Source organism: Paramisgurnus dabryanus, chromosome 5 (assembly GCF_030506205.2).
Source record: "Paramisgurnus dabryanus chromosome 5, PD_genome_1.1, whole genome shotgun sequence".
Classification (NCBI taxonomy): Eukaryota; Metazoa; Chordata; class Actinopteri; order Cypriniformes; family Cobitidae; genus Paramisgurnus; species Paramisgurnus dabryanus.
In genome coordinates this window covers 23,975,057-23,996,700 of record NC_133341.1, presented here as the reverse complement: position 1 = coordinate 23,996,700, position 21,644 = coordinate 23,975,057, and the positions used below count along the sequence as shown (strand labels likewise).

The window sequence follows — 21,644 nt, the reverse complement described above, 5'->3', positions numbered from 1 at the left end:
CCGGGTATAGGGCCACACGCAGTGTCTCTCCGGTAAGGCACTTCAGTACGTTGTGTATGCACGGCGTGATGGGATTACGTTCCCCCATAGCGTCAGCTAACTGACGCAATGCGAAGTGAACCGTATTGAAAGGGAACGCTTAGGTTACTCACGTAACCCCGGTTCCCTGAAATAACGGGAACGAAGCATTGCGTCTCTTGCCGTGCTACAAACGTCTACGCAGCGAGTGTTATTCGGCTGCGCGCTTCAGTCGAATATAATGAGCTCCTGACGATTGAACCGCGCTTATATAGGGACGCGTTCCTCCCGCGCGCGGGTTCAAACGTCATTGGTCTGTACTTTGTACAGACGTTAACCAATAGGCTTCAGTCACGGAGTAAACAGGAGTTTCCCCCATAGCGTCAGCTAACTGACGCAATGCTTCGTTCCCGTTATTTCAGGGAACCGGGGTTACGTGAGTAACCTAAGCGATTTTTTGCTTTACCAAAAATTGTGTTGTGCCTTATCTACACAAAAAATAAAGGTGCATAAAAGGTTTTTCACAGCGATGCCATAGAAACCAAAGAACTATTCAGTCAAAGATTCTTAGAAGAACCATTTATTTCACTTTTATAAAATAATTTTTTTCCGCCACAGAGAACCTTTTTAAACTGAAAGGTTCTTCAGGTGTTAATGGTTCTTTATGGAACCATACAGGGACGTGCACAGGGGGGTTGCTCAGGTTGCCCGGGCAACTGCCCATATGCCCTTCTCGACTCAAGTTGCCCTTCCGAGGTGGAAAAAAATAAATTGTACTTTTACTTCGTTTACACTATGCAGCGTTCCTTCGTTACTGTATTTTAATTAATTACGAAATTTGTATTTTATTTTTAAATTGCTATCTTGTGTTTCTGGCGTATTCGCGAATTAATGACTCGTTTGAGTCGAGTCCTTACAAAGTGTTGCAAATAAACGAGTCTTTTGAGTCGATTCTTTACAAAGCGAATGGGCCAAACGTTTAAATTGGTTCGCGAATCAGTTTGAATTAATTGTTCAGATCGCTGCAAAAACGGAATCGTTCGAAGCTGTTTTACTCGTAACCTGTAGAAACACGCAGAATATAACCAGTGTTGGGTGACGTGGAAATGAATTTACCAATCTTTTAACTAAAAGCAAAACTTCACACATGTACCCGCCATTACATACACGCGACCTGTTCGTCGTCAGACACAGTTAAACGCGTGCAACCTCAAGAAGCATTGCAGCACAGATTGAAGAAAATCCATCGATGATTGACGTCTGATTCGCTGTATACTGTACTGTATATGATGTAAGTGATTCTCACAAAACACACGTGACATGACAACGTAAGAAAACATGAGTTTTGTCTCAAATCATTTTTATGTAAGTGTAAACTGTCAATGTCCTCAGACCATCTTAGGAGATTCCAACTTTATACATATGCAAAACTGTTGTCAGTTTACTTGTCTGATATTTCAGCTATAAGCTACATCATCATTGAGACTAGAGTTAATTTGTTAATTTGAAATGCTTGTCTATTCTGTGTTTGTATTATTTTTTCTGTATGTTTGTGTATGTTGCAGTTTTACACATAACTTACTGTAGAAGTGCCCTTCATAAGTTTTCTTCTGTTTGTTGTGGAGTCAATAAATGTTTAAACATTAAAAGATGAACATGAGACAAAAGTACAGAATCTGTCATATTATTATTTTTTTAATGGTCACTGAGCTGTGTCACTGAGCTGTGTCCTGATTGTTTACACATGAAAAGCATAAAATGTGTAGGATCAGTTTGATTCACTTATGTGCATTTGTGTACAACACACATAAGTCAGCATTTAATGCTGTTGTTCTTTGTTGTTAAAGAATGTATGTGTTGAAACATAAACAAAGATTAATAAAATGTGACATTCTAAACTTCTGACATACTGATATTTATCTTACCAATTTCTGGTTTCCATAGCAAACAGAAAAATCTTGTCTTTACAGTTCTGATACTTATGGAGGGCACTGTGTGTGTGTGTGTGTGTGTGTGTGTGTGTGTGTGTGTGTGTGTGTGTGTGTGTGTGTGTGTGTGTGTGTGTGTGTGTGTGTGTGTGTGTGTGTGTGTGTGTGTGTGTGTGTGTGTGTGTGTGTGTGTGTGTGTGTGTTTGCGCGTGTATATCTAGATTTATTTTTTCATGAACATAACTAGTAACTCGCTACTTGAGTATTATTTTCATTGCATACTTTTTACTTCTACTTGAGTAATTATTTATTTAGTTACTTGTATTTTTACTTGAGTAAAGTTTTTGGCTACTCTTTCCACCTCTGTTAAAATCTTCATGAATCTAGGCTGAGTTTGCCACAGTTAAGCCTAAATAATCAGACAGCAGCTAGCTACGGCTTGGAGACCAGCAGCCTAGGCTACAATTTTTTTGGTAGGCATTAGGCAAACATGTTTGCTGATTTTAATAAAGACCCTGTTATTCTCAGTCCTTCATATAGGCCGTGAGTTTAAAAAAATTTTTTTAGGGGGGGGGGGGGGTGCCCTTTATTTAAGTCAGAGCAACTGCCCCTAAAAATTCCTGTGCACGTCCCTGGAACCATACACTCTAAAAACAAACGGTGCTATATAGCACCAAAAGTGGTTCTTTGCTCGTAATCATAGAAGAACCGTTTTTAGTGCCATATAGCACCGGTGAAGCACCAGTGAAGAACCTGTGTAGAACCAAATAGTGCTATGTAGAACCATATGTGGTGCTATATGGCCCCTATTTGGTTCTACACTGGTGCTTCACTGGTGCTTCACTGGTGCTATATGGCACTAAAAACGGTTCTTCTATGATTACGAGCAAAGAACCACTTTTGGTGCTATATAGCACCGTTTGTTTTTAGAGTGTACAGAGAAAACTGGTTCTTCAATGGCATCATGATGCAGCTTTATTTTTAGTAGTGTATGTTATTAAACACAAATCTTATACAGTCAGTGTGACAAAAACATATGTCCCCATCTATCCTTATATTCAATTTTTCCATCTTATATATAGCCTATTTATAAAAATCAGGTAGCCTAGGTTCGGGTCACACTATGTCCGGCGGCCCCCCTAGTATGTTAGGAATGCGTGTGACACTTTCTGTTCACGTTGCTTTAGGTTATCGCTGTCACGGTAACACCTGCCAAACTTCCATTTCCAACGCCGCCACCCCCCAGTAATCGTTAACAACACTGATAAACAGATTCGTGTCACGCGCCTGCCCTGACAGAACGCGGAGGAGCGCGAGCGCCGAGAGTTATCACCGCCTTCTGGACAGTCCCGACAATGGATAATCCGCACCATCTCCGGTAAATTCGAATCACTTGTCTCTTTACTGGACGAATTATTACGGAATAAAGCAAAGAAATTCCACAGACTTCTGTGCAATTATCAACATACATTTCATCCACATTGTTTTAAAAGAATGAAGATGAGTCTGCACCTCTACAATGGTTTAATGACTGGAAATCTTCATCTGACAGGAAAGACAGGATACAGAGGGAAATGAAAGTTGCTGTTGGATTTCCTTGGATGTCTTCTTAGTTTACGGGCGTTGACATTAGCCTATTCAAGGCGTTTGGACCATGAGGAGCTAAAAGATGAAAGGTGGAGTTCATCGCAAAACTGCTGCAAGTGCCAAAAGTGCATCACTAATCATCCAAGATCACTGAAGACTGACAAGAAAAACGTCCCGTGTTGCTGCTGTTAAGTCATAGGTAACAAAAAGAGATTATCTTTAAATAAATACTGTTTATTTACAAGTTCAGTGTAAAAAGTTCAAGGTCACTCATTCTTCGTATAAATTATAGTAAACACATTAAAACTTTAAATTCATTTAGTGTAGGCTAACAAACGTTTTCATATATTGGCTGTTTTTTATTTGTTCCAAGTTATCTTAATTATATAAATCTTTTGTTTGTTGACACATTTACATTAAATTTGTCTACAAAAATCATCTCAAACATTCAAGCGTACACCTTCAGATCAAACGATTTTTAAGATCATGAGAAACATTTTAGTGAAATGACCCTTAACTTTTAAACAGTGTTGTATATTTTATTTGTTTGTCTTCAGGTCTTCAGAAAAGAGCAGGATAATCATTCTACTGTGCGGTTAATTTTGAATCACATTACACTCAAGGGCAAACCTATTGCTTTCTCAAGGGAGAAAGTGTAATTTGGAACATGTCAAACAAGTCACTCAATTATTTTTTTCTATATAACAACCGGAATGGAGAGCAGCCTCTCTGGGACAAGTTTTGACGGCCCAATTATAGCATCCAAATGACCTTAATTCAAGACACAAAGAACTGAGTTCAGTGGTTTATGAGCTGAATAGTCATGAAGCTTGAACATTTTAATAATTTGGAGATAATTATAGATCATACATCATTTGTTGGTGTTCTGCCCCCCAGTGTCAGTTCCTATGTAGGCACTACATGGGTTGGGTTGCATACTGTAGATGCCTCAGCTCAGTCAGCATTAAGACACCTGACTATGCCCCTTTATGAACTGAAATCTAATAAGCAGACATAGACCACACATTTGTATGGCATCTATAAAAGATATTCACCTCCCTTTTTTGTATTATATTAGATTTTTCATGATTTATTTTATTGCATTACAATATTTTTATTAAACATTATGGAAATTTGGCTAAGGAATTGAACATAGTAATGAAGTCAATCTGAAGTAATTAACTCTCATTTTTTAATTTCTCAAATTAAAAACTGGATTATATTTTAGATTAAATAATTGATTTTTACTGAAAAGAATATTTTGTTCAATGTCAATTTCAATGCAAAATTTGTAATTATGAATGTACATGATATATTCTGGGATTTATTAGATGCTTTTTCAAAACAAACAGTCTTTGGGAGACAATATTATGAGACATGCAACACAAAGTTTCAAGAAATGTTCAATATTTATTGAAAGAAGAGAAGGGTTTTTGGAAAGTTAGCTTTTAACAAGTAAAGTATTCCTGTAAAAGATTTTCTTTTTAGATCCGTAGTTGGATTGGTCTTGTGAGCAGGCCCGGATTGGCCATAGGGAGGGCTGGGAGAATTCCAGGTGGGCCGGTCTGTTTTTTTTTTTTTGGCCACGAGGGCCGGTGTTTTCATGCCACCGGGTTGAAGGTTGCTGTCCCTAGGCTGCCAGCACTCACAGCTGCCCCACTTGCGGAATTTGGGGGTGGGAGAAGTTGATTGTGTCCTGAGTCCCGACCACTTAATGGAAGAATTCTTGCATTAGTGTCCATTAAAATCTTAAACGCAGGATACGCTGCTTTCTTTTGCTTTTTAATGCTTGTGAACACGAGTTTCAGACGCACTTTATCAGGGGTTTCCAAACTTTTTTTAAAATAGAATTATAAGGGAAAACACAAACACATTTGTTCCCTTTAAGTAGTTTTGGAATAAATGTAATTGAATAATATACCTTATATGGCAGGGCTGCATGATTTTGGCAAAAATCATAGCTAATTGTTTAGGCTAGTGGTTCTTAAACTGGGGGCTGTGGTCCCCTGGGGGGCCCTGAGATTGTGCCATTTTATTTATAAAATACATTCATTTGTCATGAATTGTATGTAATTAAACCTCAGAAAAATAAGGCTACTAACCAGCAGCACTGTATATTTGAATAAGTTTTGTTTAATTTAAATTTTATGTTTTACAATGTTTTATGTGATAATTTTCTTTGGGGGGCCAAGGAGGGCACAAATGGGGGCCACCATTCACCAGGGGGGCCACACGCCGAAACAGTTTGAGAACCACTGGTTTAGGCTACTGAATTTGCACTAAATTGAAAATGATATATTTGAAAATACAATGAATTGCAAGGCTGCAGAGAACAGTGCACTTTTGCAGACTTATGTAAACTACTCTGGATTTAATGATAATATTTTAATATAGTCAGTTGTGAACTAAAGTGAGCCAGTCTAAGGCATGAAACTCCAGGGCTGAAAATGAGTCCCACTCCGGCCCTGCTTGTGAGTTATTAAGTTATCAATTACATAAATAAGTAATAGTATTTCAGTAAGTGTTTAGTAATAGCATGAGATGCATGATTAGGGTTGATTTTATCTTATTTTGTCCCCCCAAATGAATCTGTTCCCATAAATCTCTTTTGTCACATAACTAAGCAGTCACCTGAATTTAAAGCAGTCACCTGAATCTGAATCACCCGAAGCAGTCACGTGAATCTACTCTTGAAACGTAGTTTCTAACTTCATTTAACACTTTCCATCCATTTGAATTAATGTGATTTAATGTAATCCTGCAAAAGATTGATCTCTCAGTGGAAGGTTATCTCTGACACAAGGAGATGAAACGAGAACGTTTTAAGCCCCCAGAACCAGATGACCCTCTGTGCTGCTGTGGAGACATCGACCAGCAAAGAGAATACTGTTGCTGTGACTGTGAAGAACTTGATGATGCCTGTGAAAGGTCAGAATCCAAATATTTAAGGTTATGCCATGTGGAAAAAGTTTAGGAATAGTTCACTCAAAATAATTAAGTGGATTTTGTTTTGCATTTAGCCTCATTTTTTGCAAACCCAAAATTATTTGTTTCTTCTGTGGAGCACCAAAACATTTCTTTGAAGCTGCTTTTTCCATACAACAAAACTGGATATTGACATATGGCAGATTTGATATCAGTGATGTTAAACATCCGTTCTCGAGCATCTGGCGCAAGTGTCAAGTTTTGGCTGGTTAGCATGGCCAAGTTAGCCCCTGCTGTTAGATGTCGTAACTACACCATCTGGCTACATAAACCATCTTCATTCAAAGGTTTTTGTGAAATAAAAGAAATTATTTAGAAAGAACATAAAAATTGCATCATTAATTATGTTTAATATTTAAATATTAAAAATATTTTTATTATAATAGATCATTTAACTGTGTCCAGACATTTTTGTTGAGCACTTTCACGTCTGCTGAGGATAGTTGTTTATGCTATATATCTTTATGGTGCCATCAACCAATCACCATTCACTATATAATTTCCTGATTTTAAATTGTGTAAAATAATATTATTGTTTGTAGTGGAATGTCATGTCTTAATATTTCCTCACATTCGCTGTTGTATGCGTACTGTCCTCTTGATGATGAAAATGCGAATGGCGCCTATACGCAGATGGCCTTAGTATACCTTCGGCTTTAGGCAATTCAGAAATACTTGTTTGCTCACAGAATTCGTTAAATGCCACACCAATTTTTAAGCAAAGTTCTCAGATTGCACCGAAGACAAATGTGAAACGACCCTGGATCCAATTCAAACTTTGGTCCCTTGTGAGTACTTGGCCTGAATACAACCCAAATGTGGCAGCATCATGCACTACAGCGCCCCCCAGTGTTTGGTTCAGTTTCTTCATTTTACCTTTTGATTTCTGAATTTTGGTATTTGCAGTGTTTCTAGTTGCATCTTTAGTGATTTTGCAACCACAATGAATTGGATTTTTGTAAGTGGAGGTTTTTTTGCATGCATTTATTGTGCTTTTAAACCAAAAAGAGCAACCAGTGCATTCTCGGAATGAAAAATAGTTTATTTTTGGGTGAACTATTTCTTTAAGTATTACCTTGTCACCTTTATCATCTCGTTCCTCATACTGTTTCATTATATTGCTCTTTTTTGTGATATCAAATTCATCTCATTTCTTTCATCCCCTCTCATTAGATTACTCAGAGGAGAGCCAGACAAACCGGACGTCATCTCTCGTTTCATCTCTGGTATTGCTGATCGCTTGGGATTGCCTTGTTGTGCCATAGGACCCATTCGACTGGAGCTCTCGGCTTTACCTCCCATGGTATTTCTTCCTGGACTGTTGCGGGTAGCTGCAATAAATTGTTTGTTGGGAGTCGTAATCTTGACCGCCATACCAGTACTGGTGCTTTGGTATTACTACGTAACTCACAAAAGGAAAAGACGCACACAGTTTTTTCTTAGTTTGGCACTTTTCTCCCTTGCCTATATGTATTACCTTTTCCTCACTGAGATTCTTCCCAGAGGAGATGTAAGTAATCTGCAGCTGGTTACCGCGACGACGGGCATGGTGTTGACGCTCATCTCACTTGTGCGCACCAAACGGGGGCCAGGCTTTGTCACATCCCAAACATTAGCTCTGGGACTCAATGGTACCTCAACAGTAGCCAATCTGAGCGAATACACTCACCAGGAATCTGCCCCTTGCAATAACCTCTGCCAGTCAAATGGACACATTGAAGGGAAGAAAAAGTGGTGTCCGGTGTGCCGACTGCTGCGTCCACCGAGGGCAGGACACTGCAGGATCTGTGGAGCCTGTGTCCTTCGGATGGATCATCACTGTGTTTGGTGGGTTTTACATTGGTTCTTCCTGTATTTAAAGGGGACATTTCATGAAAATCAGACTTTTTCCATGTTTAAGTGCTATGGGTCCTCAGTGCTTTTATCAACCTAAAAAACATGCAAAAGAACAACCCAGTAATTAAGTTTTAGTAAACTATTTTCTACAAGCATGTAAAAAAATAGGTAATTGAAATCTGGCTCCCCTTGTGATGTCAGAAGGGGATAATACCGCCCTTTAATCTGCACTATCCAACCACAGCAATGCCATCTAGTGTAGAGATCAGCTCATTTGCATTTAAAAGAACACACCCAAAAAACGGCACATTTTTGCTCACACCTACAAAGTGGCAATTTTAACATGCTATAATAAATTATCTATATGATATTTTGAGCTAGAACTTCACATACGTACTCTGGGATTTATTTTACATCTTTAAAAAGTCTTGTGAAATGTCCCCTTTAAACAAATGTTTTTCTATAAAATTAATGTTGACTGTCAAGCTCAAAACGAACAAATTATATAAGTATCATAAAAGTCATCTATGTAACTTGCATATAATAGGAACAGGTTTTAAATGAAATTGTTTAAAATCTTGACATACACCTTCTTTATGAGCCTTCATTTATAATTTTTTTATCACAAATAATTTTTTTGAGTTTAATCTAATCAAATGATTCATTTGCAAAACTAATCTGAATGATCATTTATTAAACAAACTGAATTTGTTCTTGATTTTAAAGGGAAAGTTCACCCAAAATTGAAAATTTACTCACCATCAAACATTTAACTCAAAATGTTGTTACAAACCTGAATAAATTTTTTTGTTCTGCTGAACACAAATAAGGATATGTTTGTAACCAAACCACTTTTGAGCACCATTACCGAGCCCCTAAGGTGACATTGGAGTAAAAAAATCTAAAGTTTAGTGTCATGTGCTCACGTGGAACTTTCATGTTCTCACACGAAACCTTCATGTGCAGATTTTTTTTTAAGTTTAGTTTTGCATGCTCACGTGAAACTTCCGGGTGCGCACGTGAAACTATCGCGTGTGCATGTGAAAGGGAAAGTTTCACATGCGCACGCGATAGGTTCACGTGTACACGCGATAGGTTCACGTGTACACGCGAAACTAAACTTTATTTATTTTTTGCTCCATGTCCCCTTAGGGTAGAGCCCTGCATGGGCCAAAATCTCCAGCCCTAACCCGGCCCTGGCCCGTAGTATTCAAGCCCTACCCGACCCCAGCCCGACAATGCCTGCAATTTTTTTCAGCCCGAACCCGACCTGACCCGAGACCAATATCAATCACTTTTAAGCTCTCTCTGACACGCACGCTTTTTGATGCATGCTCTCTCTCTCGGATGCACGCTCTCAGATGCGCGCTGTCTCTGCTACACACGCAAACACACACACACAATGAGGAGAGACACTAAAATAAGCCTGAGCCCGACCCGAGCCCGGTCTGTAAAAAAAAAAACGGCCCGAGCCCGGCCCAGATGGGCTTAGCCTGTCGGGCCCCGATGGGGCTTGCAGGGCTCTACCTTAGGGGCTCTGAACTATTGACTTCCATAGTATAATTTTTCCTACTATGGAAGTCAATGGTGCTTCTGTTTCCTGCTTGATTACAAATATCTTCCTTTGTGTTTATACAGGTTTGTATCAACGTGAAGGTGAGTAAGTGATGACATAATTTTCATTTTTGGGTGAACTATCCAATTAACTTTAAATAACAGTGTGATAACAGCTGTTAAAGGGATAGTTCACTTTAAAATAAAAATGTTGTCATCATTTACTCATTCCATTGTTCTTCTAAACCTGTATGAAATTCTTTTTTCTGATGAACACAAAAAAAGATATTTTGAGAAATGATGGTAAACACAGATAGTGACCATTGACTTCCATAGTAGGAATTAAAAAAATATAATGGAATTTAATGAGTTAACTGTGTGCTTACCATCATTTATCAAAATATTCACATCATCATTTATCACAATACTTCCAAAATATTTTTTCCTACTATGGAAGTCAATGGTCACTATCTGCTGTGTGTTTACCATCATTTCTCAAAATATCTTCTTTTGTGTTCATCAGAAAAAAGAAATTCATACAGGTTTAGAACAACATGAGGATGAAAAAATTATGCTAGAATTTTCATTTTAAAGTGAACTATTCCTTTAACAGTGAGCAGAAGATTATTAGTGATTTGTGACTTATATATCAAAACACTTGAAATATTTTAAACAAGTTATTTGGGCAACTTTATCTTGCTATTTTGAAAGGCCAAGACCACCACAAGTGACAGATTTTGGGTTTTGGGTGAGCTACTCCTTCAACAGTTGAATAAGAGCACTTTATAGAGTCCTCAACTAGTGTAAATTGAAAATTATAAAAACATTCAGAAATTGCAGCACCAAAACATTTCTTATGGTGATAAATATTTTTTTTCTGATCCTCTTTTCACACATTTATGCATGATAGATACAGACACACATATGTTCAAGCTGATTTCCACAAGACGTCAGTGAATCAGAGCAGTCTGGTGAGACATGTGCAAGGGCTACAGGAACGCAACCCTTCAGCCCCATAAAGAGAGATCTCACCAGGCCAATCTGTTTCCATGCTGCACAACACACACAACACAACACACACAACACAACACAGACTTTACTATCATTGTGGGGACCCTACAATGTATAAAAACCTATGCACACACACACCGCTTTAGGTGGCATTACGGCGTGTGTGTGTGTGTGTGTGTGTGTGTGTGTGTGTGTGTGTGTATCTGTGTGTAAAATTGACACAGAAAAATATTGTGGAAACATTCAAAATATTGGGTTGTTTTAACCCATGGTTGGGTAAATATTGGTGAACCAACCGCTGGGTTTTAAACTGGGTTTCAACCTAAAAGCAACATTTTAAACTTAAAGCAATGTTCTGACTCTTCTGTACGAGCAATTTGTTTGAATATATGTCTGCATTTGCATAGTTTTTTTTTGATCCAACAACACCAGACTTACATTTACCTGTATGTGTGTCTGTCCCCACATGACAGGATAAACAGCTGTGTAGGGCAAGCAAATCACAGGCAGTTCCTATTGATGCTCCTTCTCTTCTTGGTGACATCGTTTTATGGGATCAGTTTGGTGTTGCGGAGTATATGTCCACGACAGAGTCTGTTTACAGCTATGTTATATTGTCCTGGAGTTTACAACCAATACAGGTGCACTCTCTGACTTTTACATTTTTCTTACAAAACTTTTTGAACTGTACGCATATAGATGCATATTTTAAATGTAATATTTTTACAATATAATTTTTTTATGTGTGTGTGTGTGTGTGTGTGTGTGTGTGTGTGTGTGTGTGTGTGTGTTTTCGTGTGTTTAGCACAGCACTGTGCTTTACATGTGTGTGGTACAGTGTTGTCATAACAGGTGGTCTGCTCCACCTGTTCATCCTTCAGGTCATCAATGTTAGTTATAACATAACAGAACGGGAAGCTCAGATCGCCTTGCACAACAAAACCGGCCGACGGCGTTACTGTGGACTGGTGGTGGAGACTGGGATCTACACACGAGGTTTCCGCCAGAATTGGATTCAGTTCCTCACCATGAACACCGATGAGAATGAATCCTCCCTTGCCTTTACAGACATGGTATGACCCAAAGGGAGTATTAAGCATATATGCAGTATATTACATCTGACATGTGAAAAACACCTGAATGTTTGGTTGTCCTCAAATAGGAACTCGGTCAAAACACTGAGACCTCATTTGGTCATGTGTGAAATGTCATTTGACACATTTTACCTAGTTTGCATCAGGCAGAATGCTAGTATTGTTAATAATGAGTACTGAAGTATAAAAGTGAAACTGTCAATGCAGTCTAAGCAAAATCTAGTTTAATACTTCTTGATCTATCTTTTTAGTATTTTTATTCTGTAAAGTAGTAGTAGTCATACTGAATCAAGCCAAAAGTAACACAGTCACTGTGTGTAACCACAGCAGGGTTTTCATGAAATGAAACTACACATTAAACACAACTCTGTAGAGTTATTAAAGGGATACTCCACTTTAAAAAAAAATATATGCTCATGTTCCAGCTCAGTTAAACATTTGATTTTTACAGTTTTGGAATCCATTCAGCTGAGCTCTGGGTCTGGCAGTACCACTTTTAGCATATCTTAGCATAATCCATTGAATCTGATTAGACCATTTTAGCGTGATGCTAATGGTCTAATCAGATTTAACAGATTATGCTAAGCTATGCTAAAAGTTGTCCCGACAGACCTGGAGATCAGCTGAATGGATTTCAAAAAGGTAAAAATCAAATGTTTAACTCTAGGGGAGCTGGAAAATGAGCATATTTTCTAAAAAAGTGGAGTGTCCCTTTAAACATAACTCATATAATGGTTGCAACTTTAAGGCGAATCAGAAAACTAAGCAGAATGAAACATGTTAATAAGCCATCAATGAGGTATTTTGTAATCTAAGTACATTGTAAAAAGTGAAAAGTTGGACCAACTTTAAAAAATACTTCAATTGGTAACACACACAAAAAAATTGTTTTAGTTCTTTAGTTTGACTTTAGGTGAAAATTTTAATTTGGAAAAAAAATTGTTACCATTTGAAATAATTTGAAGTAAAGTTGATCCAACTTTTTACAGTGAAAAGAATCTGAATTCTTATACACCGATTTATACGTCAGCCAAATAAGTGCTGAACACACAAAATGCATTTGAGAGTAAATTCACAATTCCCTTTTTTTTAAAATATGCTGCTAAGCTCAGGAAACAACACACATTTTGTTGTACCTTTTTAAGTAATTCCTGTTTTGTGAACAAAAATGGACTAAATATACTATACAATTCTGTATGATCTTCTATCATTAAAGTTTACACATCATTTCATGTGAGTTTTCTGTTTTTTGTGTTCTCTTTTACACATTAATACAGTAATACACTGTTTTGAGTACAGTGATGTCATAAGTGACCCGAAAGAGAAGAGGATGATTGCTGCAGAGGAAGTGGTTTTAAAACAGTGCTGGCCTTATCTCCTATGTGCAACCACAAGCCTGAATGCAGGGCACAGACAAAACATGAGCGTATGTTTATGCGAGACATTTAGTGCTTACTTCCTCTGACAATTATAAAAAATGAAGTGATATTATGGCATGGTTTTCTCAGTTCAGATGTTAATGAAGTTCTTGTTTCAGTTGGGTATGTTTCTTCGTGAAATCAGTAATAGAGCCATACATGAAGAAAGTCAAATAAATCTTTATTTAAACGTTTTACTTTGGACGCTTTATGCAGAATTTTTTACAAAATGCGAACTGTACTTTTAATAAAGCAAAACTACTTCTTATATAAAAATAAAAACACACCTTCTGTAATGTACCATTTTTTGACATTTCAACTCATTACAGGAAGTTGTCTTTTGTTTGAACAGATCACATCTGACCCTGCCCCCACCTATAGAGCAGGGTGTTTTGGTGGTTAGTTTCTTTCTGTACTGAGAAAATGCATTAGACGCCATTATACTTATTATTAACACAACAACATGAGGATCGAACGAATCAACTCCCATCTTTTATCTGAGCAACACTGGATAGTGATAGTCTTCGTATCACTTCTTACAGGTAATGTGAGTGTATTAGATAGGAGGTTTGATTTGACTGGTTAGATTTGACTATCAGACACCTGAAATAGGTTTGTATATCTGACTCTTAAACATTTTTAAGCTAAATTGTAGTCATATAATGTATATCTTAATGACAATTCAACTTTATCTGCACTGCTACATACTGTACATTTATTTGATGTACGTAGAACAAAACAGTCAGAGATGAGAGGAGAACATACAGTAAATAGGTTAACAAGAAACAAAATTTTTTTTAAAGATACTGCTTCATTTAGTGTATCATTTCTATATAAAATATTAAGTATTGCCAACTGTTTTATTTAAGTAAATCCCCAATTTAAAATCATACTTTCTAGTGTTATTTATCTGTATTATACTCCCTCACTGTAAAAAAAATCCAGAAATTGCAGTTGGGTTGCCGGTAACTTACCGTAGATTTAAATTTACATTTTGTTCAAAGTAAAATGAACATTTAACATTTACAAGTCTTTGTCTTCAGAGTAAATCTAAAAAAACAGCATCAAGCAAAACATTCTGGGAAACAAAATCTGAAGCAAAAAACAGAAAAAGGTTGATGATGATTTCTGGTTCCCAGAATGCTTTGCATGAGGCTGTTATTGTATAGTTTTATTCTGTAAAGATTAATGACTTGTTAGTATTTTAAATTTATTTAACTTTGAACAAACTCTTGCCAGTAAATAACATACATTTAAATCTACGGTAAATTACCGGCAACCCAGCTGCAATAACATTGTAATTTCTACGGATTTTTTTACAGTGCTGTGTTTTCTATTGTTATCTGTTAGATTACTAAAGCATTTACTGGTATACTTTTATTTATGTATTTCTTATGTTTTTCCAGTTGTTTTGACAGATGAGCATGTGATCAACGCTTTTTTGGGTGATAAAGCTACAATTAGCTTTAATGTTACAGGAAGCACGACAATTAACCAGATAGAATTGAACAGGTGTACAGATCAGAAGATTTTTGTATTCAACAAGCTATATGGACTACATATGCAGGACCAGAACTATGATGGCCGTGTTTCTGTCCAACCACCCCACGTTATTTTGGCGAGATTACAAGAGAGTGACTTTGGGACGTATTGCTATAAACTTACAACTTTCCCTCAAGGAAGTCTGGAGGGGAAAATTAAGCTAGTGAGAAAGACAAAAAGTGGTGAGGATCTTTACCAATATTCTCCAAACAACACCAGGCATAGTGTTGGTTAGTAAATAAACAATTCATTAAATAATTAACTTAATGACTTTTGAATTACACAGTAAATAATTATATACACTACACACAGTGTATATTTATATGATTCTCCAGCCTCTCACTTTCTCCATATACAGTACTACGCAAAAGTCTTAGGCCACCACCATCATTGTTGTTTTATCATAGTTTTAATGTCCGTCCATATTTATTTTTCACTCTTTTTATAAAAATACAAACAGAAAATACAAAGAATGTACACAAAAAAAAAAAGTACATTCAGTAAATGTCGTCTTCAGGCATCAGTCAGTATTTAGTATTGACCTCTCTTGGCACGAAACACATCTTGGGCTTTTTTGAGAAGTCCTGAAGTCATTCGATTAGAATAAGAAATTAGCATTTAATTTCATTTAGGTATAACAGATCCTGCAATTGCCTGCTATTGCTCAAGTGGAAAGGTAGTTTACCCTAAATTTTTAACACTTCAGCTTATACTTTTATATATATACTATACAAATTTCCTGTATTTTCTGGTTGTATTCTAATAGACTGATAAATGATCACCATTGCAATGATCACCAAATGATCACCAATGATCACCAAAACAACAAATCTAATGGCATGGTGGCCTAAGACTTTTGCACAGTACTTTAACATCATGGAAGAATATTACAATGCAATATTTTGCCGAGTTTGCTGTCAGTTTACAGGTAAAGCAGAAAAGTTGGGAATCTTTTTTCTTTGGAATATGTCTGTTGTATATACAATTATACTTGACTCTTATTATTATTATTTTATTAAAAATAATATTTTAAAAATATGTTACACTGACAGTTTTTTATTGGGACCAGTGAAAATTATGGGAGGGCAAGTGAAAACCTGAACCACTGGTCCGACCGGGCCAGTATAAAAAATTATTTGCGTTGAGCCCTGCTGTAGTTTAAGGAAAGGGCATTTTTTCAGGAAAGGGCATTTAGGTTTTGTTTTCCAGTAAAAAGCCTAAAAATTCTGGGTTATTTTCAACCCAGCTTTGAGTCAAAAAGGGACAAATTCAACCTGTTGGATTAAATTAACCCAGCATATGTTAAATTACAGCTCAGTAGGTTGGGTTCATCCCTTTTTGCCCCAACGCAATGGGTTGAAAATAACCCAGTAATTTTATGGATTTACAATGGAATACAATACAATATATATCATAAGCACACATGCTGTTGATGTTATATCACTTTACTTGAATTATTGACTAAGTAAACAATAAGAAACCAACCAAATAATAATTTTATATCAGGGACAAACAGTTTCTAAAAAAACATATCTGATGCACATTAAAGTGCAATTTAACATTTACCATAAATATATACATTTTTTGAATTAATTTATGTCAATTAGTTTTATTTACATAATGCATTATAAGTTGGGCTTAAATGTAGAGATGTCTAAAGAAACTCAAAAGATAGATAGGAACATATGTGCAAATGATGCATTATGTTTATTTCCTCTCAGATCCATCCGGTCCTCCCATCATAATGATAATCGGCTTGACTTGTGGCATAGGTTTAGCTTTATTATGTGGAGTCATCGGTGGAGTTGTTTGCCATAAGGTAAGGAAATCATCCACATGCTAAAGAAAATGTCAAGAAATTCTACTTACCTAACTGGCAGAACTTTTAAGTTTAGATTAGAGAGAAGCTCAAAATTGCCTATATAACAAAACATACTTAATATACTTAATAAATATACCAGTAATAAAAGTTATTACTGTATACAATTCTTAAAGTTTAAAGAGCAAATACTTAGAAATCAAAACATTGCACTGTCACAGATTATGTCCAGACAGGTGATAAATATGATTATGTGATTATGGAGGCAGAAGACAAAATATTTGCTACGGTTTTATTGTTTAGAAAATATTTGGATATTCAAGTTTGGATGTTATATTGTTATCATCCAATACAGTAGCTAAGAATAATAAACATCCAGCTGTTTACATTTCTCTCTTTATAAGAAGAGATGTGTGGTGCGCATTGTACTGGATCCTAAAAGTCTTCCTGTCCTGCAGAAAGATCGAGAACGACCCAACGGCACACAGAGAGACGAAGAGGAGGAGCATAATGACGGCAATTACCTGAATGTTCTTTAATTTCATTCAGTACATCTGTAATGTACACTACAGCATTCAGGTGCACATCAATTCTATGCATGGTCGCACAAACTATGATGTGACATGGAGAAATGAAAGAAAAGAAAGAAAGAAAGAAAGAAAGAAAGAAAGAAAGAAAGAAAGGGACACATTTAACTTGCATTGCCTTATGTTGTTCAGATGGTGGCATTGTACAAGAAAAATAGAAGATTATAAGTGAATCTGATTTCCCCATTGACAGCGTTGCACAGAAATAACTAAAAATGATAATACTGACATTCTATTGTCAGCCCACATAGTATTTGTTAACATAAGAATGCATTTGCATTAATATTTATTTTTTATTTGTATCTTTCAGGTTTCCATTAGTACATGCGTACATCAAATATTTTTATATATAAAATAAATATTGTATACAGAGGACATTTTGAAATATAGAGGTGATTTTAGATTTTTTTTGAAAGATTGTTCATCTTCATCTCTCAGAATTTCCAGGAATAGCTGTTTTTTTTTTACAAAATAACCAATGACTGAGCTGTATCAACTGTAGCATAACCAAAGACTAAAATGTTTGTGGCTCAACTGTCAAAAATTAGTTGAAAGTGCAGAGGCCGTTGCTTTAAATGACTTCTGCACATCTGCAGCCACAGGACATCACACGTTTTTCATACTTCTCTGGTGTGATCTTATTGTCCACTCCCCAGACTCTTTCACAGTTTATTAACGGTAGTGGGTTTCTATTACCTATAAGTTTTATTAATTCAGGTCCCCTATTAAGGCTGTTTGTCCACATAAGAAAAATGCATGGAAAGGGAAGAAAAATGCAGAGACAATTTAAGAAAAATGGTGCTTTACAAAATACACACAACACACTGTGATAATAATAATAACAAATGTACTCTGCTTATTAGTCAGAAGAACCCCTGAAAGGTTTTAACTTTTTAAACTTACCAACATGGATGTGTCTTCCTCTTTGTAAAGCATGTAATTACTAAACTTGTGATCAGTTACTGATCAAAGAAACTTTTATCTTTCGATGATAATTTTTATCTCACTCCTTTTGTGTTTTAATAACATCATGTGCTGATCAGTCACATTAATCATGACACACAACAGTATGACCACAGATAAACTTCCTATTGAAACATCCGATACATTCATTGTAAAAAGCCACCGAATTAATATTGTTAAAGAAGATGACAGCTAAAACTGAAAACATGCAGCTTTGCTGTTTAGTCCCTGTCAGCATATTTTGCTCCAGTATAGGCTAAATGCGTTAATTAAAAACTATGTAATGGATTGAGTTTACTTTTCTGTGTTGCATGCTAAAAAATATTAGTGGTTATCAGGGTGCTGTATTAAGTAATTATCTGTATAGACCAATGTGACAACAAATCGAAGTGTTATACAAACACTGATAATGCTCCTGTGGTAAATTTTCTCTTTCATTACTCAATGTGTTTTCACTTTGAATGCCACATGCCTGAGCATGTTTGAATTGTTTGGCATATACTTTACATGAAAAATATATATAATAATAGTAAAAGTTTAATAAAAAAAAGATTAAAACAGTAATAATAGTAAGACTTTTTCTATAAAGAAATGCATTAGAAGGCAAAAAACATATATAGGAAATATCAACTAAGACTCTTAGTTTTGTTGCATGTAAAATATTAGTGGTCATCAGGGGTTATATTAAGGAATTTCCTGTATTAACCAAATGCTTTTGTATAAGTCATCATCCCGATAATGTATTTAATATCTGATATATAAAATAAGAATTTGTATTAAACTGTTATGAGTATTTATTTCTTTTGAATTAAACGTTTTTTTGAAACTAAAACACCAATGTCAGCTTGGCCAATGCCAGAAGTCATGTGTCTGCTACATTTACTTGTTCAAAGAGTCATACAAACACTCATTTTGCTTAGCTAGTGAATTTTCGGTAACACTTTACAATAAGGGTGCACTAATATTCATGAATTCATGCTTAACTAATGCACAGATAATACTGAATTAATGTATTACTAATGATTATCTAAGCTATTCATTAGCTATTCATTAATGATTGCCTCATTAGCAACTAATGAAGAGTCTGTCTGATTAATATATTAGTTCATATATGAATTGTTATATATTAAATATGTAATTGTGGATTAATTCCATCATCACTTCTTTTATGAACTAAGAGTGTTAATTAATTTGTTAATTGCCACAATGAGCCAAAGCCTTATATTTCAACTTCCAGATAATACAGGTAAACTAATATGCATTAATACATTATTAATTACAGCATTAGTAGTGTTGTAATTAATACAATTACTAAATAATGAGTTAATAATGATGTGCCTCAACAAGTAAAGTCACAACATAATGATATATTTGCAAACCACTAGCTAATGATTAATTAATAATTAATGACCATCACTAGAGTTTATAAAAGCTATTTTTTAAACACGGTTTCCAAAAACATTCCCAAAAACAAATTTTCCTTAAAACACTACATTTAAACACAACATAAAAACATAAAAAATTAATTTTAAAAAATGAAATAATACAAAAAGACTGATCAAAATTTAACAACACGTTCAGATACCTCTAATACATAACATAAATGTAAATTTTTAAGTCCAACCGTTTCAGTCTGTCAGTCGTACAAGTGAATGGTAACAAACTCTGATAGACAAAAAAACATGCACAGATAAATCCAAATTAAACCCTGCGGCTCGGGACGAAACGATCGGTTTGTGTGAAAAACCAAACGGTATTTATACAAAAAATGTTTTACCTCTATCCATTTTTTTACACGATCCAGAGCAACACGTGCATTCACTTCATCGTCTTATTCATCTAATGTTTAATGGCGGGTTGCGAAACAACTTCATAGGTGCATACTGCCCCCTACTGTATCGGGTGCACGGCATGAGGGCGCTTATAAACTATAGGGCGCTCCCGATACAGTAGGTGGCAGTATGCACCTATAGAGTTGTTTCGCAACCCGCCTTTAAACATTAGATGAATAAGACGGTGATGTGAAAAATAAACAAAACGGTGATGTGAACGCACGTGTTGCTCTGGGGTTAGTGTTGTATTAGAGGTAAAAAATTATTTAAATACTGTTCGGTTTTTCAAACAAACCGATCGTTTAGTGTCTTAGGACATCGATGTGTCGTCACGAGGCGCAGGGATTAATTTGGATTTGTCTGTGCATGTTTTTTTTCTCTATCAGAGTTTGTTACCATCCAATTTTTACGACTGACAGACTGAAACGGTTGGACTTAAAAATGTACATTTGTGTTATGTATTAGCACGGGTGCCAGATTAACACAGATATCTGTGAGGTATCTGAACGTGTTGTCTAATTTTGATCAGTCTTCTTTTTGTATTATTTCATTTTATATTATTTTTTTATGTTTTAATGTTGTGTTTAAATGTATTGTGTTATGGAAATGTGTTTTTGGCAATGTTTTTGGAAACCAGTGTTTAATAAATAGCTTTAATAAACTCTAGTGATGGTCATTAATTATTAATTAATCATTAGCTAATGGTTTGCAAATATATCATTATGTTGTGACTTTACTTGTTGAGGCACATCATTATTAACTCATTATTTAGTAATAGTATTAATTAACACACTACTAATGCTGTAATTAACAATTTATTAATGCATATTAGTTTACCTGTATTATAAGGCTTTGGATCATTGTGGTAATTAACAAATTAATTAACACTATTAGTTCATAAAAGAAGTGATGATGGAATGAATCCACAATTACATATTTAATTAATAACAATTCATATATGAACTAATATATTAATCAGACAGACTCTTCATTAGTTGCTAATGAGGCTGTCATTAATGAATAGCTTAGATAATCATTAGTAATACATTAATTCAGTAGTATATGTGCATTAGTTAAGCATGAATTCATGATTATTAGTGCACCCTTATTGTAAAGTGTTACAGAATTTTCTCTCTCGTACTCAGTGTTTTTACTTTGATTTCCACATAATGTCCGAGCATGTTTGACATATGTTCATAGTTTTCCTAAAAGGCTAAGGAACAGAAAGCATAGTATGAGAAGTGTCGCATTAAACTGCAATTAAATGTTTGTTTTTATTGTTTCAAAATAAAAGCTCTAAATAAGTTGCACACATTACAGCAGGGCGAATAATTTAGTTAAAATACTTATTCAACTGTTCTCTTTCTACTCTCTTTTAAACACTCTTTATACTCTTTCTTGTTTCATTGAGTGACAATTTGAAATGATGAACAAAATAAATGCATTTCTAAACGGGTTAAAGTCAAGATT

The 21,644-nt window shown here is 35.5% G+C and overlaps 2 protein-coding genes across 5 annotated transcripts; both read left to right on the top strand.

Annotated features, from left to right (window-relative positions):
* Positions 1 to 3,146: 3,146 nt before the first annotated feature.
* Positions 3,147 to 12,501, top strand: zdhhc23a (zDHHC palmitoyltransferase 23a). Of its 3 annotated transcripts, none has more exons than XM_065250441.1 (5): positions 3,147 to 3,732; positions 4,091 to 6,461; positions 7,692 to 8,345; positions 11,393 to 11,560; positions 11,730 to 11,960. In XM_065250441.1, exons 2-5 carry the CDS (start codon positions 6,340 to 6,342, stop codon positions 11,812 to 11,814), a joined length of 1,029 nt encoding a protein of 342 aa, XP_065106513.1. In that variant the 5' UTR covers positions 3,147 to 3,732; positions 4,091 to 6,339; the 3' UTR covers positions 11,815 to 11,960. The 3 variants fall into 3 exon arrangements, with proteins under 3 accessions (XP_065106513.1, XP_065106512.1, XP_065106511.1); XM_065250440.1 differs by having other exon boundaries at positions 3,151 to 3,732; positions 6,301 to 6,461; positions 11,725 to 12,501; XM_065250439.1 differs by having other exon boundaries at positions 3,151 to 3,732; positions 11,725 to 12,501.
* Positions 12,502 to 13,641: 1,140 nt separating this feature from the next.
* On the top strand, positions 13,642 to 17,475 carry LOC135732411 (uncharacterized). 2 transcript variants are annotated; one of them, XM_065250437.2, is made up of 4 exons: positions 13,642 to 13,973; positions 14,838 to 15,203; positions 16,695 to 16,792; positions 17,251 to 17,475. In XM_065250437.2, the coding sequence occupies exons 1-4, from the start codon at positions 13,895 to 13,897 to the stop codon at positions 17,329 to 17,331; spliced, it is 624 nt and encodes a 207-aa protein (XP_065106509.1). In that variant the 5' UTR covers positions 13,642 to 13,894; the 3' UTR covers positions 17,332 to 17,475. The 2 variants fall into 2 exon arrangements, with proteins under 2 accessions (XP_065106509.1, XP_065106510.1); XM_065250438.2 differs by having other exon boundaries at positions 13,651 to 13,973; positions 14,838 to 15,155.
* Positions 17,476 to 21,644: the final 4,169 nt, after the last annotated feature.

What these genes read in the sequence shown, in the direction of transcription:
- zdhhc23a (XM_065250440.1), top strand. Translation starts at nt 6,340, where the DNA reads ATGAAACGAGAACGTTTTAAGCCCCCAGAACCAGATGACCCTCTGTGC. An exon ending in CTTGATGATGCCTGTGAAAG is followed by an intron (nt 6,462 to 7,691) that starts GTCAGAATCCAA and finishes CCCTCTCATTAG; the next exon opens with ATTACTCAGAGGAGAGCCAG. An exon ending in GGAGTTTACAACCAATACAG is followed by an intron (nt 11,561 to 11,724) that starts GTGCACTCTCTG and finishes TCGTGTGTTTAG; the next exon opens with CACAGCACTGTGCTTTACAT.
- LOC135732411 (XM_065250437.2), top strand. Translation starts at nt 13,895, where the DNA reads ATGAGGATCGAACGAATCAACTCCCATCTTTTATCTGAGCAACACTGG. An exon ending in CAACACCAGGCATAGTGTTG is followed by an intron (nt 15,204 to 16,694) that starts GTTAGTAAATAA and finishes ATTTCCTCTCAG; the next exon opens with ATCCATCCGGTCCTCCCATC. An exon ending in GTGGAGTTGTTTGCCATAAG is followed by an intron (nt 16,793 to 17,250) that starts GTAAGGAAATCA and finishes CCTGTCCTGCAG; the next exon opens with AAAGATCGAGAACGACCCAA.